The 24,806-nt window shown below is 40.5% G+C and overlaps 2 protein-coding genes across 3 annotated transcripts in view; one reads left to right on the forward strand and one right to left on the reverse strand.

Moving 5' to 3' along the window:
• Positions 1-15,365, reverse strand: part of focad (focadhesin) — a 29,153-nt gene extending 13,788 nt beyond the window's left edge. Inside the window, exons 1-14 of the mRNA XM_072459312.1 lie at positions 15,286-15,365; positions 11,458-11,529; positions 11,256-11,330; positions 11,023-11,177; positions 10,419-10,517; positions 7,785-7,886; positions 6,712-6,937; positions 5,863-6,072; positions 5,313-5,400; positions 4,434-4,627; positions 3,239-3,499; positions 511-615; positions 301-402; positions 96-223 (exon numbers count right to left, since the gene is read on the reverse strand). Coding sequence (XP_072315413.1) covers positions 96-223; positions 301-402; positions 511-615; positions 3,239-3,499; positions 4,434-4,627; positions 5,313-5,400; positions 5,863-6,072; positions 6,712-6,937; positions 7,785-7,886; positions 10,419-10,517; positions 11,023-11,177; positions 11,256-11,330; positions 11,458-11,511 — 1,799 coding nt within the window. The 5' untranslated portion in view covers positions 11,512-11,529; positions 15,286-15,365. The remainder of the gene's footprint in view (positions 1-95; positions 224-300; positions 403-510; positions 616-3,238; positions 3,500-4,433; positions 4,628-5,312; positions 5,401-5,862; positions 6,073-6,711; positions 6,938-7,784; positions 7,887-10,418; positions 10,518-11,022; positions 11,178-11,255; positions 11,331-11,457; positions 11,530-15,285) is intronic.
• Positions 15,366-17,421: 2,056 nt separating this feature from the next.
• mllt3 (MLLT3 super elongation complex subunit) overlaps positions 17,422-24,806 on the forward strand; it is a 38,384-nt gene continuing 30,999 nt past the window's right edge. For both annotated transcript variants that reach the window (XM_072459308.1, XM_072459309.1), the window contains exons 1-2: positions 17,422-17,573; positions 18,404-18,584. In XM_072459308.1, coding sequence (XP_072315409.1) covers positions 17,562-17,573; positions 18,404-18,584 — 193 coding nt within the window. In that variant the 5' untranslated portion in view covers positions 17,422-17,561. The remainder of the gene's footprint in view (positions 17,574-18,403; positions 18,585-24,806) is intronic.

Genomic DNA, 24,806 nt, shown 5'->3' on the forward strand with positions numbered 1-24,806 from the left:
TGTTGCTGAGCTTTTACTGCTCGTTCGGATAATCCAGTGTTAGGCCTGACAAACATGATCCCAGACTAGAGCCCTCCTGATCCCTGCCCTCTGACCTCTCTGTGCAGATGTCCCGGAGGCAGGCGGCTCTGGACAGGAGCTGCTCCCACTGGGCGTCCCGTCCCAGCACCACCCTGTTATCTTGTTGGGACAGGAGTCGCTGTAGCTCAGGATAAACGCGGTCCTGTGCAAAGAAACATCAAAATAACAAGTGAGATAAACATCAACTGAGAGCAAACAGCTAGGTAAACGTCGCCAAACCTGCTTCTTCCACAGCGCGGTCATGAGGCGAATGGCCACAGGTCGCAGCTTGGGGGCGCTTGCCAACACGTGGAGAGTCTGGAGCACCAAGGGGACACACAACTGGAAAAGGAAAACAAAGTCGTACACACATAGTTACAAGGAAGGGAACTTTGACCATGTGTTATTTCATTAAAAGGCAGAAAGTCTTGAAATCAGATTTAGCCGTACCTTGTGTGTCCCCAGGTTTGGCAGACAATTGAGCACAGCATGTGAAAGCTCGGGCTTCTTCTCCCTTCCCAACCGGAACAGGAGCACAGGCAGAAAAGAAGGCACCTAAAGACACGTTATATACTATGATCAACAACAAAGTCGATTTTGAAATCAAAGGAAAACATTCAATGATTCTTAAGACATATTATGCTTTTTTGGTTCTTAAGTAATAAAGTAGGACATATGTAGATCATAAAGTTACATTTGATCTATTGTAAAGCTCATAATTGATCCAAAATGTCTACAGTGTCAGACGAGACAGAATTCCCATAAGAACGAGATTAGAGGTGATTCTGACATCAGTTATGATGAATAAATATTGCTGTTCAGTTCACATCTTACACATCATAACATTTTTCATTTATTTTATTTCATATTTCTACTGTCATTGTAGATGTGCTTTTTATAACTACAGCTTCTCAGTAGATGTAACCTAAACTTTTTTTTGGCCAAGTAAAATGTAAACACAGAAAAGAAAATCTCACAAGATTATTATTCACATGTGTGCACAAGCTTGCAGCAATTTCATCTTTGTAAGATCTTGTCTCATCCCAAAACAATAACTTCCTGTTTAAAAACTCAGGAACTGTTCATACTTGTAATTCAGTAAGTAGACAGTGTGGGATGTGTCCAGGATCATTCAAAATACAACTTTGATTAAGCTTTTGGGAACCATAATAACTTGGTTTTACAGCACAACAGGAAAACAAAAATGTGGTAAGTCTGTCTTCCTTTCTACATGGCCCAACCCCCAAATTATCATCTCATATTCCTAAAAGCCCATATTATACAACATCAGCGTCCAGGTTAGTCTTTGTCCTTTCTCCGTCTCTCACGCCTTCTTCAGGAGACGCTCAATTAAGTGTTCACGGGCCCGAGCGGCAGAGAGAGGAGTGAAGGACAATGCATGGTTAATACTTAATCATATGTGAGTGCTGAGGTCAAATATATAAAGCAGTCACGCTCCATGGACATATGTGGGCTTTAATTAACATGAAGCAGCTGGTCGCCACCTCTTTTTCACCTGCACGGGAGGGGCCACACACAGAGTCTCCTTCAAGTTTGTGACCCTTGACATTATGCACGTGGATCTATACTATTAGGAATGTGCAAAGTGTACAGTTTCTTATTGGTTCAAGCGCTGGCTCATTTGAGCATAAGACATTTTTGCAACTGTTAAACTTAATATAACACCAGAAGGATCTAGAAAATCTACTAATAATTATAATTAGTTGATGATTTTTTGAGTTTGTAGGTCATGGCAAGCGCATTTACACTGGAATTTGAGTATGGTATTTCTGAAGTGTTTATGAATGCACTTCAAGACATTTAGATTGAAGACATTACTATTGAAAAAGTAGTGTTGAAAGAGAAACTGTTCAATAAAAACACATTTGTCCCTGTTGTAAAAAAGGACACACAACAAAACTTGCATTCAATAACCATCAACAAAGAAGCCGATCCTACTATGAGCCAGAATATCAAGACATTCTGTAGATTCATATTGCCAATAACCTTCTACCTCAGCATCAAACGAGTGGCGTGAGTGGCACTTTGGGAGCAATTAAGCGTGCGGGGGGGAATAGTGCGGCGCGTCTAACGAGCCCTGGTAATGAGACACTTATAACATCGTGTGATATTTCACATCATCTTATGGAGGCAGAGACTATGAGTCGTCCTATTGGGGCTAATGCAGTCTGGTGCTCTGGCTTTGCTCTTGCACTGCTTTGTTAAAAAACATAAAAATAATAATAAAAAAATAATATATATATGGAGAAAGAGAGATAATTTACAATTAGTGATATAAGCATTGCTATATTACATTACATATATTTACAAAATAATAAAACACTTCAGTCTTATATTGTCATTGCCTGTTGTAGACAAATTTGAGGTCAAGGGGACACTGACTATTGCAGCGAATTTTGGCCAACCATTGTGCTTGGAGTGACAAATCAACAGACATATTACATTAAAACAAGACAACACTGACAAAACACTGGAAAGAATTCGCTGAGCAAATATTATATTAAGAGTAGCCACTACACCTACAAAAATAAACTACTGTTAGACAAAGGTGGAGATGTTTGAGTCCATCTTGTTGAGCACTATGTGGAGTCAGTGAGTGGGTATAGATTAGAACATTGCAACTTAAGGAGCTCCATTCTTTATACTAAGTTGTGTAGTGAGAAGTTTGAAATTAGGGATTTAAAGCATATTATGATATCAGTTGATTATTTTTATATTTTGTCTGTAAATATTGTGAACAGCAATGATTTAAATTGATCTAACAAGGCTTAGTAATAAAAACAGGTCTATTGACTTCCTGTTCAAAACTGCAGAACTGATAAGCCTCGTCACCGTGACATTTCACCGTAACAAGCAGCAAAGTTTCATTTATTTTATTTGTTTATTTATCAGGGATAGTGCAAAAAAATATGTTTGTACCCAAGACATAAACAGTAAATTTGAATTGGCCTTAAGAAGTATACTAATACAATAACTCATCTAATGTCAATCCCAGGGAGAAAGTGAAAACAGGAATTACATGCACTAATCAATCAAAATACAACTTTGAGTAAACAGTTAAAAGCTCATTTTAGTTGATTTGGCATACCACTGTATGTCCCCTTTAAGAGACTGCATCAATGCCAAGTTAAACAATTCCTAACACTGCCATGTGTACCTGGGAGGGGTCAGCTGAAGCTATGCTCTGGACAGCATTCAAAGCCAGCGGGCAGATGTCTTCTCGGCCAGTGACCAGGAGGTAGCTCACGACGAGGGTGAAGGACGAGGGCAGGCGCAGGCCGGAGGACAGGGCTGCACTAACAGACAACAGCCAGTCACATGCCGCCTCAGGATCTGCTGCTACTGTCCTCAGAGTGCAGAGGGACACACTGAGCTCACTGAACCAGGAGCTGAGGGGCAGGACCATCTGACCACCGTGCTGGGGAGAGAAAAGCTTACATTATCAAAGTGAAAATAATGATTTAAGTGAACGGATGGCAAAACTTTATTAGATTGAATGTGTTTGCAGGTCATTGCTCCTGACTCATAATAATACCAATATTGTATTGCTTTAAACTATTTAATGTCACAGTACATACATGGCAAGTTGAAAATATCTATTTCATAATAACACCATATCTAAGTGCACACAGTGAAATTGTGGTTGCAAGTTAAGTTCTCAGTATTATGCGTTTTAGTATTGTCCAATTGTTCATAAATATTGGACTGTGATGAATAAAGTACTAGAATAAAGTAATACTGCAAACTATCTGCAGAATTAGCATTCCACTTGATTTCAAAACGATGTATCTGGGCGACAAAACTCCTGCAATGAAACAAAAGATGGATATCTTTCAAATGCACTTTTTGCAGCAGGAAAAACATCTATTAAAAATGGATTACACAGATTAAACCAACCAAACTATGGAAAAAAATATTGTCTTACCAAACACTTGCACTTGTTGACTTTTATCTCTGGGTTTTGTATTATTTTTTGTAAAATATATACAGTTTCTATTTCTGAAAAATGCCATTTCAGTTTTAAGTCTATCAGTAAACTTGGTCCCAAACTTAAAGTGATAATTATTGCCATTCTGAACCATTTGAGAACTATTAAAATATGAATGTGGGGATGTCTAAAATGTGAAACTGCACTATTGTAAAATTTAAAGATAATAATTTTGAAGTTTTTTTTTGGCCAGTAGGCTTGACTAGACAGAACAATCTTAGCTTAAAATGAGGATTAGAGAAAGACGGACGTGCACCAAAGCACAACTTTTTACATTCAGTCATGTCATACCATAATGTTCCTTTGTAAGCGATAGAACACATGCTTATCCTACAAAACACCCACAGAGAGAGCGTGTGGTCACCTGTGCGGGCGCTTGTGCAGGTCTGCTGATGTTCTGGAGCAGGCGGTTGGAGAACTGCTGGTTCAGTTTGTGTGTGTGTCGCTCAGCCAAAGGTTCAGTGAGGCCAAGGCAGGACTGAAGCTGCAGCACGGGAAGAACCAGGACTGGACCCAACCAAGGACAGAACTCCGTGTGCTCCGGAGCGAGGGACAAAGCTGTTGAGAAATCACAACAACTTGATAGCATTAAGCTAACTGGGCAAAGTATAGGAAAGGTGTTGGCTGGTCAGGCTAGCATTAAGCAGGACCGATTTACAAATATACTGTACTTAAAGTGATTTCGTAAGGGCATCTGACAGAGGGGAGAAAGATATTTGTGTATAAAAAAATACAAGAACATAGGTAAAGAGTGAGATAAGAATATATATATAGTTTCCGAATCATGGTTCAAAATCTACTCCTTTGTGTACAAATTTGCCCTATCTTGCCATGGCCCCAAATCCTTACAGAGTCAATAATTCCTTGTTTCCTTGAAAAATACAGCCATTATGCTCAGTTCATCCTGCCAACAATGTATTTTGAGCAGAAAATTAGATATACAGCCTAATCTTGTTATTTTATGAGAAAAAGTAATAATATTTTATGAGAAAAAGTAATGCATTTTATGAGGAAAAAGTAATAAAACATATTGAGGTTTATGAGTGAGTGACACTAAAACATTGTAGCAATATAGACTGGTGCTGATAGTCATCTGTACAGAAGATGCCTGTAATTAAAAGTTTTCAGAACCTGTTGGAGCAGGTTGAGACAGGAGTAATTGCATACTTCTGTAACATCCAGTCAGGAGTTGATGTATATAATGTACAGTATGTAGCCCACATGAGTCCCTATACATGCATACCCAGACTGAGCAGGCTGCTCTGCTGAGCGGCTGGAGCCTCCAACAGGAGCAGTGCAACACCCATCATCAGCTCGTCCACTGGCATCTCCTACAACACAGCAGCATGTCAAAATGATCAAATGCACAGCAAACATTTGAATGCATATGTAAGTAATGTTATTTATATAGCTTATACTGAATTCATGGATTGTGTAGATTTTTGTCCAAGAAACAATCCTGTGTGCTTTGAGAACCAGGAAGTTAAGTAGACTGTCATACATTATTAATGACTCAATTAGCTTTACTTAAACTGCGTGGACTTGTCGTGAACTGCAAACAGTGCAAAAAGAAGTTCTCATCTGGTAAAAATGGGATCTATCCTGACCCTTGTGATTAGGGTGTGTTTAGTTTGTAATAGAAATATATATATTTAAAAATATGGCTACTCGCAACTTAATAAGCATGTCAAATGAGAGTGATTTTGTAATGGATTAATACAATATTTTAGCAGTCTATTATGCAAACTTAATACAGTAGTGTGAAAAGAGCCTAAAGACCCTATAGTGTAAACCTGTTGACATGCAGACAGCAGCTGTTGAATGAGCTGGAGCATGGGTCTGCAGTCTCCATGTAACAGGAGGCAGTGGTGGCAGGCACACAGCAGCTGGAGCAGCAGTCCTGCCCTCTCTGTCTGCCACCGCTCTGTGGACGTCCCGGCCAGACCCTGAAGAAGAGTGCTGATAAAGGCATGCAGCTCCATCACCGCCTCCACACTGTCCACCTGTGTCAAATACATAGAATCTTATATTTACAGTTTGTGAGGTATTGACAGTGACATATATACACATTAGAATTTGTAACTCCTTCTGTAGATACTCTTTCTGTGACCCCTGAGCCTGTTTCATGATAGCTCGAGGGCTATGCAAACATACATTGAGTATGTAGATTAAAGAGACTTATTACCAGTTGCTTGACTCCTGTGCTAACTAGCCTATGGGTCTGGGTAAGGTTAGTCTTAAAGATTCCATAATATGACTCATTCTGCACATAACACTGGACATTTCACATTCTAAACCTTTAGAGAGATAATAGCAATAGCAATTAACAACGTCCGAAGTCCTAAAAGATTTGCACAAAACTTACACTCCAATGAAATGCATGTATTCATTATGTTTCCTTCTGCTGTAAATTCTGGGGAACGGCGTGTGTCACAACTATTAGTAACATGACCCTAGCAGAGAAAGAGTTTGTAGTGAAGACAAGAAGTAATCATTAAGTGTGGGGAACTTCATTCCTATTAAAGTTAAAAGAAGAACAACTTTTGAAGATGCTACTTTTGGGAGGGGCTTTGAGGGCACATCCACTTAGAGCGAACATAAACAGCCATTAAGACACTGCCCTACACTGTGTAACCTCGTACCTGCATGTGTGTGACCAGCTGGCACATGCACTGCAGGAGGCTGTCAGACACCGAGGAGCTCCTCTGTTCATCTTTATTCTCAGAGACTGATTCGACAGCTGGGCTCGCAGGAAGGAGAACGCGAAGGAGATTGTGTCGCAGAAGTGCATGCTGGGAAAGCCTCTGGGGTTCACAGTACAAGTAGCGCAGGAAAGGGACCAGCATTGTGATGTACGTAGGCTCATTTCTAAAAAACAAAACAAAAAAACAGGTACATTAGCATTAGCAAACAGACAGTTTTGTGGGTAAATTCAAACTTAAGGCTCAGGTATGTGTTACAACAAGTCTGTAATATTTGCCATCGTCGTTAGGCAGACCGGACTTTCTGATTTTGATACTATAGAGATCGGTCTCTAAAACTTCTAAATAAAAACATACAAATAACGAGACCCAATGTTGAATAGGTGATTATTTTTACTCTTTATATACATTATCAATCAAATAAAGGATGAAATATGGTGGCTAAAGGCTTCTAGATAGAGAATATTTACAAATAAAGTGTATTATTGAAATAGTTTCTTTTTTTCTCCATCTTTGTTATTTAAAAAAAGGTCTTTGTGTATGGGTTTTAGCGTCTGTACAGTCCAGATTACAATGATCAAAAAAAACTATTCAGAATATTTTTTTTTACAGTCAACACTTACTGTGAGTCACAATTAGTCTATTAATCACTGCAGCCCTTGTTGGGTCTGGGGGAGAGATCATTTGCAAGTGGACAAGAGCATTTGACGCTACATTACAGTACGTGAAACAACTATTAATTATTTTCAGTGTTACATCTAGGTTTTTCCATTAAGAACAGCAACCAATAACTCCCTGAAACTCCCATAGCCCATGCAAAGCAACCTCATTTCTCATGTGCTCTTTTGCCTCCGCGTGTGCATTCAATTACTTCACATAATTCGCAGACAGGAGACTAGTGAGTTATATGTCAGGCTGCACTCTTTGCAGATGGCGTTTTAAGATTTATGCGGAGTGGGAGGGAGTGGTTTGGAAGGTGGGTTCAAGGCTTCCGTTGCCGCGGCTGCACTTGCCTGTCGGCGGCTCGTCGTATGAAGTCATCAATCTCCACGAGCAGAGCGGCCCAGCAGTCAGCGCGGTTCTCCAACGTCGTGATGTATGGATGTGGGCTACTCCTGCACAACACAACAGCGGCAGAGCAGAGGCCATGTTCACACGAGGATCCACTGACACAACTCAAACTCATATTCAGGAAGTGCAGGGCATAAATATAGATTAGGGCGAGCGTTCACCTTGGGAGGAGCGCCAGTTTTCAAACATAATGGAAAATCGTTACTAGCGTTCAGGGTTTAAAGCATGACTACATGTTGTTTTTGTGGTTGGTCAAACTCTACATTTACAAAAGAGGCCCTTAAAGGAGACATATTATGCTTTATTTCATGTACGGAGTATTGACCTATAACATAAGTAGAGCATAATTGTACATTTTGTTCATTGTAAATCACAATATTGATCTAAATGGCTTAGTAACAGAAACAGGTCCATTGACATCCTCTTCAAAACTGCAGAACTGATAAGCCCCACCTCTTCACAGTGACATTTCACTGTAACAAGCAGCGGATTGTCATTTACATGTATTTATTTTGGAGGAGTGGCTACGTGACATTTTAGAAACCTACATGGTTCCCCTGGAGTCTTAATTTTAAAAAATAATCGCAAATAAGTACAGGGATGTGGGCGGGGATAGGAGGTAGGTGCATCAGTTACACAGGACAATACAGGATTACTCAAATATGCAGGAATCAATCAAAATACAATTCCATGTAAACTAATGACGAGGAAACACTGTTGAAAATTCATAGTTTAATAATTTAATGACAGAAAAGAGAAGTTAACTGTAATATGTTGAATAATACAGTCAATATCTTGGTGGAGGTTGGTATTGGGTATCGGTTCTAATCCAGAGAAATTGACTGAACTGGGTATCGGCTCCAGGATTTTGGTCAAGGGTTAATCCAGATGAAGCTATGTCCTTTTAGAAATATTACTACCTGCCGGATTTGTTCCAACATCCTCCAAATTTCCGGAAGGTCTTTTAAAGCATCCGCTCTTGCCTGTTGGTTTTGTTTACCACCCTGTCTGCCTAGTGTAAACACAAGGCAAGAACCGTGACCATCAACTTTGCTAATTTGCTGAGCCATTAGCCGGGGACAAACACTGGGGTCAAATCCAAGGTGAAGTGTTGTTTGGCTTATGCTCTGACCAAGTTGGGGTCACCGAAAACGGGTAAGGATGATGAACCCATGGTTAAACTTAGCAGTGGAATCTATCCATCACCAAACACGTGAGACGGAAGCTACAGAGACAAACGTGCCCGTGCCTGTGCGGTGGCCTAGACCTAAACGAACCCCCTGTCGTTTGTCTGCTGAAGCTGTAATCTGTCTGACCATCTCGTCCCCTCTCCTCAGGTTCCCCTCAGCTCCACAGCACCTCTCATCCATCAGATCCTCCCCAGGCCTTCTCCACCTTCAGGCCAGTGGACAAAGGAGGAGGCAGGAAGTGCAGACAGGGTGAGTTTCCTTATCGTTCAACTCCAAGTTCACCAACAGGACAGGTGCAATTTGGCCTGAACTAGACACTTCTGTGCACTACTATAGACACAAATGTCATTCAAAACTCATTACTTGACAATGGTGTGTTTATTGCTTTTAAAATACATCATAACAAGTTTGAATAGCTACACTCCAAAACAGCAACTTCAATATTGTTTTTTTTTTTTTTATATATATCTCCCGTCTCTAATTAAATCTAAATTGGATACATTTTGAGTGTCTAATTAGTCTTGTGTTTATTGTATAACAGTAACTTACGTTTTCACATACAAGCTGGAACATTGCCCACAGCTAAATCTCAAACCCATGTTCTGTTTTTCAGAAAGTGCAGTGACTGTAAGCTGCAGACAGACTGGCCACAGCCGTGGTCCGGCTCTGATCCCGCTGAGGGCTAAAGTCGATGTGCTCTTCGCGGCAGATTGCACGGGATAGCGCTGAGCAGACGGTCAACAATGGGCACCAGTGTGCACCCTCCATTAATCCCGCAGCACTTACAGTTACCCAGCAGTGCCCGGGCCAGAGGAGCCAATGAAGGGCCAGGCTACCAGGCCAACGCCGCCACCCCGCTGCCCCCAGCACATTCATCTTCCCTTCAGGGAGGGGCACGTCGCCAGACAGCCGCAGACACACCAGACACAGATGAAGATGGAATGAGAAGGGAAGGGACAATGGAGAAGGAAGGAGAGACGCGAGAGGGAACAGAGACGCGCTGGATAAGATAGTTCCAAGAGAAAAAAGATGTAAGACTATCAGAGGTCTAGAGAGTGGGAGCAGGCAGGAGGGGTTTAGTATTTTTTATCACCCGCTGGAACTGATTAAGGAGGCCCTGGGATCCTGGCAGAGGTGGCGGTCTGAGCTAGCAGGAGGACAAGAGGAGGGGGGTCGTCGTATTCAACCAGCCAGTCGGACACAGCAGCACTACTGTTACTACTGCTGTACAAACAGGCTGGAGCCACTTCTGGGATCAATAACTTCACCATACAAATCATGAAAGGAAAGCACATGACACCTGTGGGTAAGAGTGGCCCACATGCATTTTCTAAGCTTGTAAGTAGTGATAGTAGTATGAAAAAAAGACATTATTATGGCACTGACCTGATAGAGTAGGGACAGGTGAAGGGTTTACTGGGGTCTCTCTGGTCAGCTTGCATCTGCAGCAACTGTCCAATCACCTTTATCAGCCCCTGCACATTTCTGACAGCAAAGACCAACGTTTTTATTCAATTGGACTGAGGATGCGTTTCAATTATTGTGAAATAAAAACAACACGACTGAACCATTATTCACGATTACCATGAACATAACTAAACAGTAATGAAATCTGTAATTTGCGTTATTTGTAACACATTAGTAATCATTAAGTTCGAGACCAGCTTACATTAAAAATACATTAATGTGACAAAACAGACGGATAGAAAAGCAGTTTATATTTATATGTATTTAAAATTGAATGAGCCAAATTTGAATGTGGAATAAAGAGCATGCATGCAGTAGTTAAGTATAGTATATGGTATGTGGATGAAACCTTAATAGTCTAGTCTAGTCTAGTCTAGTCTAGTCTAGTGCAGTCTAGTGCAGTCTAGTGCAGTCTAGTGCAGTCTAGTGCAGTCTAGTGCAGTCTAGTGCAGTCTAGTGCAGTCTAGTGCAGTCTAGTGCAGTGCAGTCTAGTCTAGTGCAGTCTAGTCTAGTGTTTGTGTACCTGGCAGAGGGCAGGAGGTTGAGGACTCCGTTGAGCACATACTGCAGGTCAGCGTGTCCCTGCTCCACCAGCAGGACCAGAGCCTCACAACACACTGTCCGCACCAGGTCACCGTCACCAGAGCACTGCTGCCACAGGGTCTCCAACGCTGGGCCCTGGTCAGGGAATCCACACGTCATTATGTGTTTGAATAGAAGGCAAGATTTCTTCTCTTCCATTAAAATAAAACTCACCTGAAAGGAGGACTGACAGATCTGTCCATTCTGTCCTTTTTCTTTGAGAACAGCAGCAACAAGATTACGCACATTCTACAACAAAAACACATTGGTTAAAATGCACCCACAATAAACAGGAATGATTTATTTCTTCATGTTGTACATCTACAAAAGCCAAAATGATTCATACACATAATAGGGCAAGAGGAAATAATCCTACCTGGGCTTGTATAACAGGGTTGGGGAAATCAAATCTTGTCTTCAGACTCTCCATGATGCTTGCTTGTCACGCCTGAAACAAAAAACAAAATACCCAACAGCATAAGGGTAGCATTAGCTTGCTCTGACATCTGGCCACATTATCAAACTGTGACCATCCAAACAATATGTGATAACAGCGGCGCATGCATGTCTTTCAGTAGTTTTGTTCGGATTTTGAAAGACATTTTTGAAGCCCGCGCTCAGTGATACCCTCGCATTCAACTCAACACTATCACATATCAGTCAGTGTGGCTTTGAAACACCAGTTCAGTGATGCAGCCACCTGTTGTTCCTAATGGAGAGGAGAGGCAGTGCTTGGAGGTATTCTCGGCCTCTTTGAAAGTCTATCCCAGCCCAGAGTTATCACATTATTGACCTGGAGGAGCCGTGGACATAATTCTGCATTAAATTATTTACAAGTCAAGAGCAGACCAGCTTGCTGATGAGGTCACAGGGTGCCAAGCCGAGCGCTCGCCCATCTCATGTTGTCTCATTAGGTCGGACAATATGGTCCAGAGAAGACCACCAGTTGTTTCAGAATATACAGCTGCTACACACCATTATTTTAGGTCATTAATTTTACTAAAAAGTTGGGATTTTAAGCAAAATATAGTACAATTTTAATATTTTTTTTAAGTAAAAAATAGATATACATTACAACAAATAAAGGTTGAAATATTGTGACTGAAGGCGTTTTGTTAATAGACATTTTGATTAAACAATGCTAACGTCTTAATTATAAAAAAGTATTTTTGTATGCGTTTTAAAGTGTGTATAATCCAGACAATGATTACAGTCATCAAAATATATTTTGTTTTTATAATTGACTAGTCACAATTAGTTGATTAATTGTTGCAGCCCGAGTATAAAACAAGTTGGGAGACATCTCTGAGGCATTAGTAGAAGTTGTAGTAGTAGTACCAGCCAAGATATTAGTTATAGTTATAAATGATTGTACAAGTAGTAGTAGAGGTGCTTAAGGCAGAACATTATTGGAATTCTTTTTCTTTTTTGTACATGAACGAGATCCACTGAAATCCTCTCTTTAAAGTAGTGGGAATCCTGCAAAGCAACACCACATCCGGATTACTGTGTTGGAGCCCTGAGGCGGTCGCAGGCTGGCCCTCCCACGAGAGCTCAGCACACACCTGCCCGCCTCCGTGCACTGTGCAGACCCTGTATCCTCCAAGGTCCATTTAGGAAGAGTGACAATGGCATATGGCGCTTCTGACTTCAAGTGCGAAAACACAGTCCAGTTCACAAGCAAAACACTGACGATGATAACATAATCGCATAGGACTTAAAGCTGCACTATGAAGCTTTTCTGGGTTCTCAATTGAAAAAAGAACCCCCCCCCGGCCAAGTTACAGGTCAGATCTGTGAAAATGTGAACCTGTGACGCTCACAGTAAGATTGCGTGTGGTCTGGGTATTTATTCAATGATATGGGCTTACAAAGAGAGTAAAATTATTATTATTCATTGAACAGCCAAAGCGAGATCCAAGTTTGTGAATTTTGTTCACTGACAATGGGAATAAATCCTTTTCTGATTTCGATTTCTGAAGATAGATCCCTTTAATGCCATAATGGGGAACGTTCCAGGCAAAGCAACAAAATCTCCATGGAGACAAGATGGTAACCAAAGGCTTGCACACCTTTCATTGTGGACTTCTGTATCTTCAACTTAACTCTGCTTTTGCAAGAAATATCCAAACCTATGATCTACAAATGTTGACCCATATCATCATTTTTTAGAGTTTGGCTTAACCTTTCGATCACGTCTTTGGGTTTGAATAATGACACCACTTTCTGGAAGTATTGTGAAAAAAATGTCTTAATGTTTCTTTATTTATGCTGACAGAGAAGTTTGTGGCCGTTTTTGTTTCTTATGAATAGGCCCAGTTGTTACAGAGATATGACCCATAAGCCAGGTGGACAAATCTAAAATCTGAGAGATAAACTTGGCAAATTCTACCATAAAACTGTGACCTGTCTACTGTGTTCTAGTGTGTCATCGCATGAACGCAACCTAAAAGTTAACAATCGCACTTATACAACACATGCCTCTTAATTCAAGCAATGTAAAAGGCCATTCTGACAAGATTAGGGATGGGCAATCTTGACAAAATAATAATTTCAATATTGTTTTCCAATAATCTCTATAACGATCAAACGACATTTTAACAATGCATCAAACCACACCACACTTTGTGAAGTCACTTTAATAGATCTCAAATATGATACTATTCATTTTTCAATACAACTCCCAGCTCTTGTTGCGATCCATATGTGTAATAATAAACAAACCTGCACTAATAAATGGGTATTGTTTTGCCTCAATTCTAACAAATCCATTATTATGCCTAAAATACAACAAAAATGCTTTGTCAGGCTCCAGGAAGCATCCCCTCATCTGTATCTGTATCAGATACTGTTTACAGCAGGGAGATGGTTTAAGTGTTTAAGTGGCTTGTAAACCGATATAATGCTCTTACATTACTAAAAACAGTGGCAATACGAGCCCAGTGTGGTCGTCCCCCTCCCCATAGACGCACACGCTCGCCCACCAACACCCCCCCCACTGTTATCTCACTGATAAGCCATAGTGCTGTGCTGTGCTGTACTGTCCAGCAGCCTGCCCCGGACACTGTGTACTGCTGTCACTGCTACACACAACCTCGTGGAGACACAGGTAAGCCAGCACAACCCACACACATGCCTAAATTCAACCTTCAACAGTGTATTTTAGTGGTATTTTAGGGTACATTTTTATAGTGTCTTTTAACCTGTCAATATAAGCCAGTGTAAACCCAATTTGATAAGTTTAGATCAGACAATATGGTAAAGGTGGTGCAGGTGCATCAAAGAAAAAATGTAATTCATGTTGCAACTTAACCGAAGATGTGTTAATAATGAATATCTTTGTTTTTTAGTGTCTAGGCTGTGTTCCAGTGGGTTCGACAACATATTTAGCTCATACAGCCACACAATATGGCCCAGCTTGTACTGCTAGGTCTGCACTAGCAATAGAACAGGAAGACAAAGCGTGAACAGTGTTGAGCCCGCAGAGGCTTTAGAAGGGACCCCAGCCCTGGTTTAACTGTGGGACTCAATGCACATGCCAGACAAGTGCCTGGTGGCAATTTCTAAGGTTTTCAAAGTGCAACAGGCTTTCAAGTCAAAGTGGAAGCATCAAGTCCCTGCAGCAAAAGAAAGATCTAGAGTATAACTAAAATAACAATACAAGAAAAGTGTTCTCAAGTCTCAAATCTAAAATATTGTATGCTTTTACACAGTGACATGCAAAAGCTTACAAACATATGGAAGACACAACACAGCTTCAACAAGGCCACCATTAACCAAACACGTGCAGTAATAAGCAACATCCATAAGTGACATTTAGCCACTTATTTAAGACTAGAAATGTGCATTTACTGTTCTGTTTTGTCTCAATGTTTATAATGTGCTTAGCTTGCCCATACTTATACCACACAACACCAACTTAAATGCATGACAAGAACACAATGCGGCAAAGCAAATACCTACAGCAACAGCAAAAAAGCATAAGCAAAAAATAACAATGGACTAGAAGATATTAATAACAAACTTTATGCAGTTAGCAAACAGGGCTAACAGTAGCTACGGCGTAATAACTTGTTTGTGTGCTTTAGGGATGAATTCAAATCGATCCAAGTATATATTCAGCTAAATATAGCCCGATGTAGTGGCACTTGAATGATTATAACAAGAATAAGTGATAAGTTGATGAGTGGAGCTCAAAGTTTACCTCATTCATCCAAAGTGTGCGGACAGCGGCATGACTCTACGGCGAACGACGAGGACCAAAATACACAAGCGGGGAAATTCAGTCATAAATAACCACGCATTAAAAAGTGCATAAAAAGGTTTTGTTTAATATGTTTTATGATAAAATACCACGCATATGTTGGACTCTGTGTAGCATTACACTATGACAGTCTTTTCAGTCTGATATTTCAGTCTGACACAACGTGGTGCGGGCAAAAGTGCAACACATAGATGACTGAGAATGAACGGGATACGAGTTATAAACTATCACTGTGCTGTGATCAAATCCTGTGCTTAATCTATAATCCTTCACGCACTGGATTTACATTGAAGATAATCTAATGTGCTTTTATTATACTATGTACATTAAACTATTACGCTTATGTGAAATGAAGGTGTACAATATGTAATTTATACTGTGTTTCGTGGACTACCTGAGAACAACACTGGTGAAACTGCTCGCACATGCTTCTTTCACGGACTCCCCCGAGAGAAATGAAGGCAACACAATTAGAGCAGAGATGCGGCCGTCTGATTGGATCTTTGAGCCAGTCTGCGGTGTCCTGATTGGCTCTTATCTTCTCGTGCCCTGCCCGCAGCCCGCAGACTGCGCGTGCGTTACACCTTTACGTAAAGTTAACAGAATTGTACCACGGGAGAGCGGAAACGACTCTGTGTGGGAGCGCAACGTCAAGTCATACAGCAAAATAACAATCTGTAACTACTGTAAACGTATCCTACATTTAAAGGTTCTCATAAAGATTATCTTATGCTACTTTTGCAGGGTTTGTACAGATGTTTTGTTTTATCTGCCAGAGTTTGTTTACTCGTCAGTGACACACAAAACAATTCAATTTGGGATAAGGAATTCATTTGAATAGCTTGAAAATAGGTACAGTACACTACTACTACTACTACTACTACTACTACTACTACTACTACTACTACTACAGTAGGCTGATACACTCCTCAACCCTTAATGCAAAGAGCACTGAAGATCTCATACAATTAATTAATTACATCACACCACACAGGCTACAGTAATATAGTATAGTAAAGAGACAAACATCTAAGATCCTAATTTCAGCTGGGTGACTACAGTTTTTGAAAGAAATACCCAAACAGAGAGTCCAGGTGTTAAACTCTAATTGTTTTTGTCAAGAATTCAGTCAAAATGCCACAGTATTCCCGTGGTTTACAGTCATTTCAATAAACAATACTGGATTTGTGCCACTATATTTTTCTTGAGAGTAACTAAATGATTTCCCCTTCCTGTTCATCTGTGCTGGCATCTGGTGAACATAAGCCCAGTGATTACAGATTTAGTTAACATAACTTACATCTTTAAACATAAAGCTGCGCTGTGTAACTTTTCTGGTGAAGGTTACGTCCCCTGTTCTCCTCCATAGAAACATTGCTTACCTGGCTTGTATCACAATTTGTCATTGAGCTTATGTCTCCAAGAAGACAGTGACGGCTCTGCCCCAGATGATGATACAGGTCAGCTCTGCGGAGAGGCGAGTCCGCTCAGAGTAAGAGTGCATTTTACAAGGGATGTTTGAGGAAAAAAAACACCTTAAATTGAACGAAAGTAAGATTTTTTTATTTTTTATTTTTATTGTGGTTTGGTCAAAAACAAAAGGCGCTCAACATTCAAGCACAAAACAAAATTAGAGATACATTTATGTTATTCGACCAGGTGTAGATGGACATGTTTATTACCATTCTGAGGAATTTTATGGGCAGAATAATAATAATAATAATAATAATAATAATAACATTTATTTATATAGCGCTTTTCAGTGACCCAAAGACGCTGAACATAATAAAAAGGGGGGGTATTTACAGACAGGGGGGACAACACGTACAGAACACATTAATATACAGATAAAATGAACAAGACAGAAGAAGTAGAGAGAAAAAGATGGGGATGAATGGTAAATGAACATAAATTATTAGTGTATTCTGTAAAATGTTGGAAATTGTTTCATTACCATAGCGTTAATCGTTGTTTCCTGCCTGTTGCTTCTGTAGACTGTAAAATTGCGTCCCTGTTTGTGGTGCTTTATTTGCAAAAGCCGCGGCGGAAGTAGTGCGCGTGCTGCCGGGGCTTTGACCGCCGGTGAGGCTTTCAAAGTGTTGAGTGTGACTTGTGTCCAGCAGAACCATGTCCGCTGTTAGAGACAAACAGTGCTCACCTCTGCTCCTGGTCCAAACTCATTCTCCATGAAATAACAGTGAAGCAGGGCCTCGAGGATGGCCGGCTCGGTAAGTGTCCCTCCGCACGCCTCGCTCCGGGCTCCGTGCAGGACTTTGGGGACATTTTGATGCGTTGCTGCAAAAACCGTGGAGGCTCGTGTATTATTTTTTGTGACTAAAGAGGATTTTCAGACGGCGCCGCTAGCTTGAGCCGATACGTGCGTGTGTCTGCAGCACAGGAGGACCTATTTTATATATGTGCATCACGGACTTTTTATTCTCCCCGGATTTATCACATTTATTCACATTTCACTTAATTGGGACAATGCAGTCTACTCTACTTCATACGTCAACTTTTGGAGGTTTTATTGCATCCGTTTTAATAATTTGATACGTCAACAGTGCATTTTTTTTATTCCCTTCTCCAATTTTATTTAAATTAATTATATATATATATATATATATATATATATATATATATATATATATATATATATATATATATTAGGGCTTTCAATTAATCGATTAGTTGTTTAGGTGCATTAAAATGAGATTTTTACTCATTTTGATCAAGAAGAATCCAAATTGATTTAACACTTTAACATCCTCCTGGAGTATATTTACAACTAAACTTTATTGTTATTTTTTTTCCACATTAAAACACAAATTCTACTCCTGTCTTGTGCCAAACTGGGGGTGAATACTGCTTTGTCTGAGTCATAAACCCTCTTCTCTAAGCACATGGCATGTTTGGAATTTGTGTCCAGTTCAGAAAACGAATTTATGATGAATCGATGAACTTGTTTCCACCCTAGTTCATTATGGCTGTTCCTTGACCTAATATTCATCACGTCTTTCCATCCGTCCAACCCATTTAAAGAGCGTTATTTGTCTTCCAGGGTGCTGTCCAGGTGAAACTAGAACTTGGTCATCGAGCCCAGGTCAGGAGGAAACCCACTGTGGAAGGCTTCACCCACGACTGGATGGTGTTTGTGCGCGGCCCGGGCCAAAGCAACATCCAGCACTTTGTGGAGAAAGTGGTTTTTTACCTTCACGAAAGTTTCCCCAAACCAAAACGAGGTAACGGGAACGAAACTGATGCTGTGTTCGGTGCGCCGCTGTTTACTCTGCGTTACAGCTGCGTGAGAATGATTGCTTGGAACAGACCGGCAGAGCAGTTGTCCTTGGGCAAGCTGTTAACACTGACCTAGGTGACCCGCGTGGAGCATTGCTTATTCAGTTGGTGTAAAAACCTATTTATCTACTCGCCATTCCTCACTTTTTTTCTCCCAGCAGTCGTGTCATAGCGTGGAAATGTATTGCGGGTTAATGGAGGGAGACTGTTGGAACAGTGTCTGTGCGGTTGCATCACTCAGGACATTGACTGCCATGGCACAGAAGAGCCTCGTCGTGCTTTGGTTAAAACAATCCATGGTGTATTGATAAGGTTTTTGAAATTGTTGCAGCACCGTGGCCAATAATGAGCGGTGGGCGGAAGGGAGCGAGAGAAGTGTTTGAAGTTGTAAAGTCAAAAGATCGCACGCACATGACCCATTCTGAGGAAAGTGAAGGTGATTGAAGTATTTGTTGTGTGGGTTAACGGCATTCTTTATGTTTCGCGTTGGTAATTGTACTTGTGAACTGCTGATCTTCAAAGGATTTTAGGAGTTAAGGTCATGTGCTGGCTTGTTCTGGCTTGGGAAGTGTTTTTAGTAAGTTGTATAGGGGAAAAAAACCCTCTGCTACATTGTTTGATGGTTTGATGATGTATTTGGATATTCTTGGACATCACACAATCAAATATTTGCATAATCACATATAAATCACAATTTCAGATTCATAAAATGTCCTGAATTGAATATAAAGGTGATGTGTGGCGTGATTCATTGTGCCATTCAGAGTTCAATCTCTTTTTTTCAGATGTGTTGTAGTTCTTTATTTAGATTTGGAGGTTGTGCAAGTTTGTCTTCGTCAAGTGTTGAGTTTTCAGTCTTGACGTCTAAAAATCAATGTGTGTGTGTCTCCCTATCTTTGTTTGACTTGCTGATGCGACCCTTTCTAATCGTTTTTACTGTCTTGTGTAGATAATTGCATCTTCGCCGCCAACTGGACAAAACTGTTGGTGTTCGGTTTTCATTCTGTGATCAAGATTACAATGTGACCCACTCTTACAACTTGACACATGATAAATCACTGTGGAAAATGACTTGTATTTAAAAGTACATTTGTTTTTGGTGACTTGCTATTGGAAAATGGAACCTTTTTTCAAGATACAGAAGATAATAATCAGGTTTACTGCAAAAGGAAAGTTGGGACTGACTCAAAAATGACTCTTTTCAGATTCGATTGGTTTTTTCAGTTTTTTTTTGCACAGATTCAGTTCTCAAAAAGCATAAAACATTTGAAAGGACTTAATTATAAACTGCAAACTAAGCCAAGAATCATACGCATTTAGGATCACATTTTTGGGCATCTAAACTACATTTTATACATAACACAATCAATTAATCCCATGGAAACCGGTTATTTTTGCTTTTCACAAAGGACTTAAATAATTGCACTCATTCCAATTTGTTGACTGCGACTATTTAAACTAATTTCCATTTGATTGTAACAAACTTGCACCCTAAAAAGGACACTCGTGATCACTGGATTTGACCCTCATCGTGGCTGAACTGTTGAGACTTATATTATAAATCTAATGGTTTATTCCTGTATCGTATTAATAGGCTTCTAATTTACAGGCATTTTTATAAGGTCATTCTTTTAAAATTCTGCCAAGTCTCGCTGTAAAATGACTTTTATGTCAAATGTAATGGCGAGTGAATACAGAACAGAAGCGGGAGACGGCGCGTGTTGCGTGCTGTTAGTCTGCTCTGATTATGATGTGAAATAAAAGATGACGGCAGGAGGAATAATAAATTTGTCCCCTAGCGCTCACTCAGCTGTGGGCCATGGACCTTATATGAGCTCCGGCTTTATTGCCTCTATTCTTTGTGCTTAGACTGACACCGGCTTTTAATGACACTGTATGAACACCGCCTTATGTGGCCTCATGACTGACAATTATGTTTTACTTGAATTGAACTGTGGCTGCAGTAAAAAGACAAACTTTCTCTCTTTGATCGTCGCCTCAGAGTAGACAAATTGTGGTTCTCGGATAATCTGGAATGTAGTGTGGAAAAGAGTTTCTGAGTTTGAGTGGCGCGTGGTCAAGGCATCGAAAGAACATCCGCTCGGGATCGGATCATGTGAAATCGTCAATTATTCGGGCGACTTTGGAAGAAGAAATTAGATTAAATTAAGGATTTCATTGTTGTTTGGTCTTGGTGACAACAATTGTGAATAATCGTAGCACAGAAATGTTCTATTATAGCATTTTATATTATTAGTAACATGTCTTTGTTTGCAATTGTTATTCTGTACGGTCAAAGCAACAAATTACATTTTCCTGGAACGCCGTTTGAAACCATATACTCGTAAATTCAGTTGGAAGCCTAGTCAAGTCCCAGCGAGTGGGTAATATATTGCCTCCTGCAGCTTTAAACCCAGCTCTGGTTTAGAAATGCTGTTTAAATCTCCATGAGTGTGTGATTCATGGCAGGCGGAAAGTGACACTTAAAAGATGAGAAGAAGCACTTTTTGGAGTGAACCCGGGACATGCATCTCACTGGAACCCCTCTCCTGTGTTCATTTAGCCTAATGCCTCTGAGCAGCTCCCATAAATCAAACTCCTATCTCCTGATACGGACGCTGCTTCAAAGCTCAAAGGTTCTCCTAAAAGCTCTTTGATTACACAGTGAACAGTGAGTTCCACCCTCCTGCTCTGATAGATGAGATCTGCGGTTTAAGCCTGGCAATGGCGTGCTTTACAAAATGTTTCCACAAGTAATATGCAACATGGCATTCTGGAGTTCACCCAGAGTAAATGTATCACAATTGAATCAAAAAGTCTCAAAGCAGAGTTGGCAATTATTTACTGTAAATGATGGAATGTCCTCTGCAAAGAACAAAATGCACTGTTCTTTTTATAGGTTAAACTTGTCCTTGAGTTTTGACCTCCTGTGAACACATTCTTGTATTCATTCAGCAGGTCAATTGTCTCTCAAATATTGATGCTCATGGAGTTTACAATTTACACTCTACACCACAATTGCAATAGTTGTAAGAAAAATTGCAATCGTGCAGCCCTACAAAAACAGCTGTTTCCCTTGGTCCAAACTTATTCTTTACTTTCCTAGTGCATTCCTAGCATCAGTAGTGTGTAGTGAATTATATAGTTGGGCAAGCAGACTTTTGGTGTTCATCAGTATTTTGTGAATAACATAAACATAATGCAAAGGCAAGGCAAGTTTTATTTGTAGAGCAGATTTCATACACAAGGTGCTTCACACAGCAGGAAAAATGCATTAAAATCACAAAGAAATTACAGAAACGGGAATACAATTTTGAAAAAGAACATTTACCCCACTCTCCTATGCTAAATGCAAATGGTTAACCTACTGAGCTATCAGCCATGCCTGCTTTACTTGCTGAATGGAATGAACATCACTTCACTGCTCAATGTATTACACAAACTAGCTTTCACTTATTAAATTACTGCCTGTATTTCTAACTAACGTCTAATCGTTAGAAACATGAACGAAGCCTTAGCTACAAAGACTCTAAAAGCTAGATGGTGCGGCTGATGCCCGACCTTCCGCAACAACTTGCCTTCAAGATTCCCACCGAGTCATGAGAATTTGTCAATTATTTGTTGGGGTTTTGAAATCAAGGCGTCCAGAGTCGATCTTCTGTCAGTTTTGAGCAGATGTCAGATTTTTAGGAAGAAATTTGAAAATTATTTTTGTTAAATGGCACAGATTAAAAGTCTGTTTAGTTTGTGTTAATGACATCATTACTAAAAGCCATTTTTTATTTTGTTTTTGGAAAGACCAAATAAAATTGCATCGGGATTATTTTTCATATGGCCCAGCCCTATCTGAGGCCGTGTTGTCCTCAGAGCGCATGTGCAGACCTCTAAAACAAGCTGTTGTCCACTCAGATTGTAAAAGCACATGTTAGAGAGCGGAACATGAACAGGCCTCAGTACAAGGTGGGACAGTGCCCAGCTGCGGCAGATAAATAACCAGAATTCCTGCCTGCAGCATTGCTAAAAGACACTGACTTCCAGCCAAGCTTCAGCAGCAGAAGTGAGGGGAAAACCAGCTTATTTGGATATATTTCGGAACAATTTAAATATAGTTGTGACCCCGTCATTTTAGATTTTATTGTTCAATCACTGCTTACCTTGAGTGGAGTTTTGCCGTCCTTCTAATGCTAACAACAACTAGCAGGCTAACTGCACACTTCCTGTGTTTCATGAGAACTCAAGTGCATCTTTAAGTTCATTTTAGTGCCGTCTATAACTACTCTTCTCTCTCGTGTGTTTTAGATAATTTTAGCAGCACCACAAACTCTTATCTGTCCACTGCAAAACACAAGAGCAATAACTGCCATTATCACAAACTTAACCTTCGCTTACTGTTGAGTTGGATACCAGCTGATGTGTTCCAAGACGTGTTAAATACAGTTCCTTTTGTGAACCGTGCTCAGGCTGAGTGTGACTGAGCATAGAAAGCGAAACACGTTCTAATCACAGAGTGAGCTTTCCGCGCAATGTCTCTGGACTCCCGACCATCGCTTTTCCCTTTGACTTTTATGGTCAGGAGAATATTTGTGGCCTGGACTGTTACATCCTGTGGCTCTGTGGAAATCCGATCGTTGGGACGAGGATGAGTGGGACGTTTGGGAGCGAAGAGTCCATCCAGAGGAAAATGGACTGGAACATCTTTTGGAGTTGAGCTGATTTGTTAGGTACATGACAGCATATTGAGAAGGGAGCGGAGATGAAACGCCTGGACGTTTGTAAGCCTTAAGATGTGTGGGGAGTCCTTTAGTTTGACTAGCTTATGGTAGGTCAACTGTGTGAATGCTCTGATGTCAGTTGTAACATTTCATTAATTATGTTTTGAGCGTTTGAGCGACCAGAAGTCAAACAAAACTGAACTTCTGGTGGTCGAAGCAGCGCTGCAACCAATCAGAGATTACACTCCAGTGATGTACCTACGCATTTCATTATTCAAAGGAGGAACAAAACAAACCCTGCACAAGTAGAAAATTATCCAGATGCAGCTTTTGGAGTAAATGAAGATATTCTCTCAGCTATTCTGCTCACCTCTGAAGTATCTGGTGGACCCAGACAAATTGCCTAGGCGATCACTGCCAGTGTTGGACTTTATAAAGGAAATGCACCAAAGCCACTCTCTCATCCTGGTCTGCTTCGCGTCAAGAGAATAGCCACCCCGGTAAATACAACAACTTCTCCACTACGCATGTGCCTTGGATGTGCTTCTGCTGGCGAGTTTATTTTTTGGACGTGTCAAATGTACCGGCGTCCAACTGGGGCATCCGGAGCGAATTTGGATGCCGCAGTTTGAATGCTCCTTTACAGACAACAAACAAACAAATGGATTGCTCATCAGTGTAGATGAATTGGCTTTGTGGCTTAGGAAAGTGACTTATTGGAACAGTTTTGGGACACAGAATGATCATTGACAAAATGGTACAAGAACGATGGTCATGAGGGTATATGAACATACACTGTTGATATTTAAAAACAATATATGAGCCAGTATGACACTATTTTCAAGCTTTTTTTTTGTGTGCCCATTTTGCCGTTTGCTTTTGCATTGGTATTACGATGTTTTCAAATCTAGCTTTGTGTACTGTTACAGTGTGTGTCAGGTTACCATCAGCTGTACTTCTGTCACTGACAGCCACGATCATGAGTAAAGTAATGAGTGGAACTTCCTTCCACTGATGGTTTGATTTGTGACATGGTTCAGAGAAGCTGCCAGACACACATTAAGATTAATGAGGAATCAGTCAGTAAAGCTGCCACCACGCTTCATTATTGCCACACAGTTAACGGGCCAGCGTTTAAGTGTTGCCATAGCAACGGCCAAATGGCAGCGCTGCTTCAACAAATGGAGGTAAAAAAGCTCTTTGGAAGTGGCGGAGGGGGTGCTATTTTGGCAATAGGCAGCAGTGGCTCACGCTGCTTAAGCACCTCATTTGAGACCTCAGCTGCCATTTAATCTACTCCGGAGATGGCATCTCTTCAAAGGTGTTTGTGATATTTCAGAGGATTGTAACTTTCATGGAGAGATGGAAGATGCTCTAATGGGGAAAATGGCCAATCTGCTAGCAAAGGAAGCATGCACCAGTGTTGCTTTTTGTTCTAGCCAAACCACCTTTTAA

Source organism: Eucyclogobius newberryi, unplaced genomic scaffold, assembly GCF_026437365.1.
Source record: "Eucyclogobius newberryi isolate DKJ021-1_F unplaced genomic scaffold, fEucNew1.0.hap1 SCAF_22, whole genome shotgun sequence".
Lineage (NCBI taxonomy): Eukaryota > Metazoa > Chordata > Actinopteri > Gobiiformes > Gobiidae > Eucyclogobius > Eucyclogobius newberryi.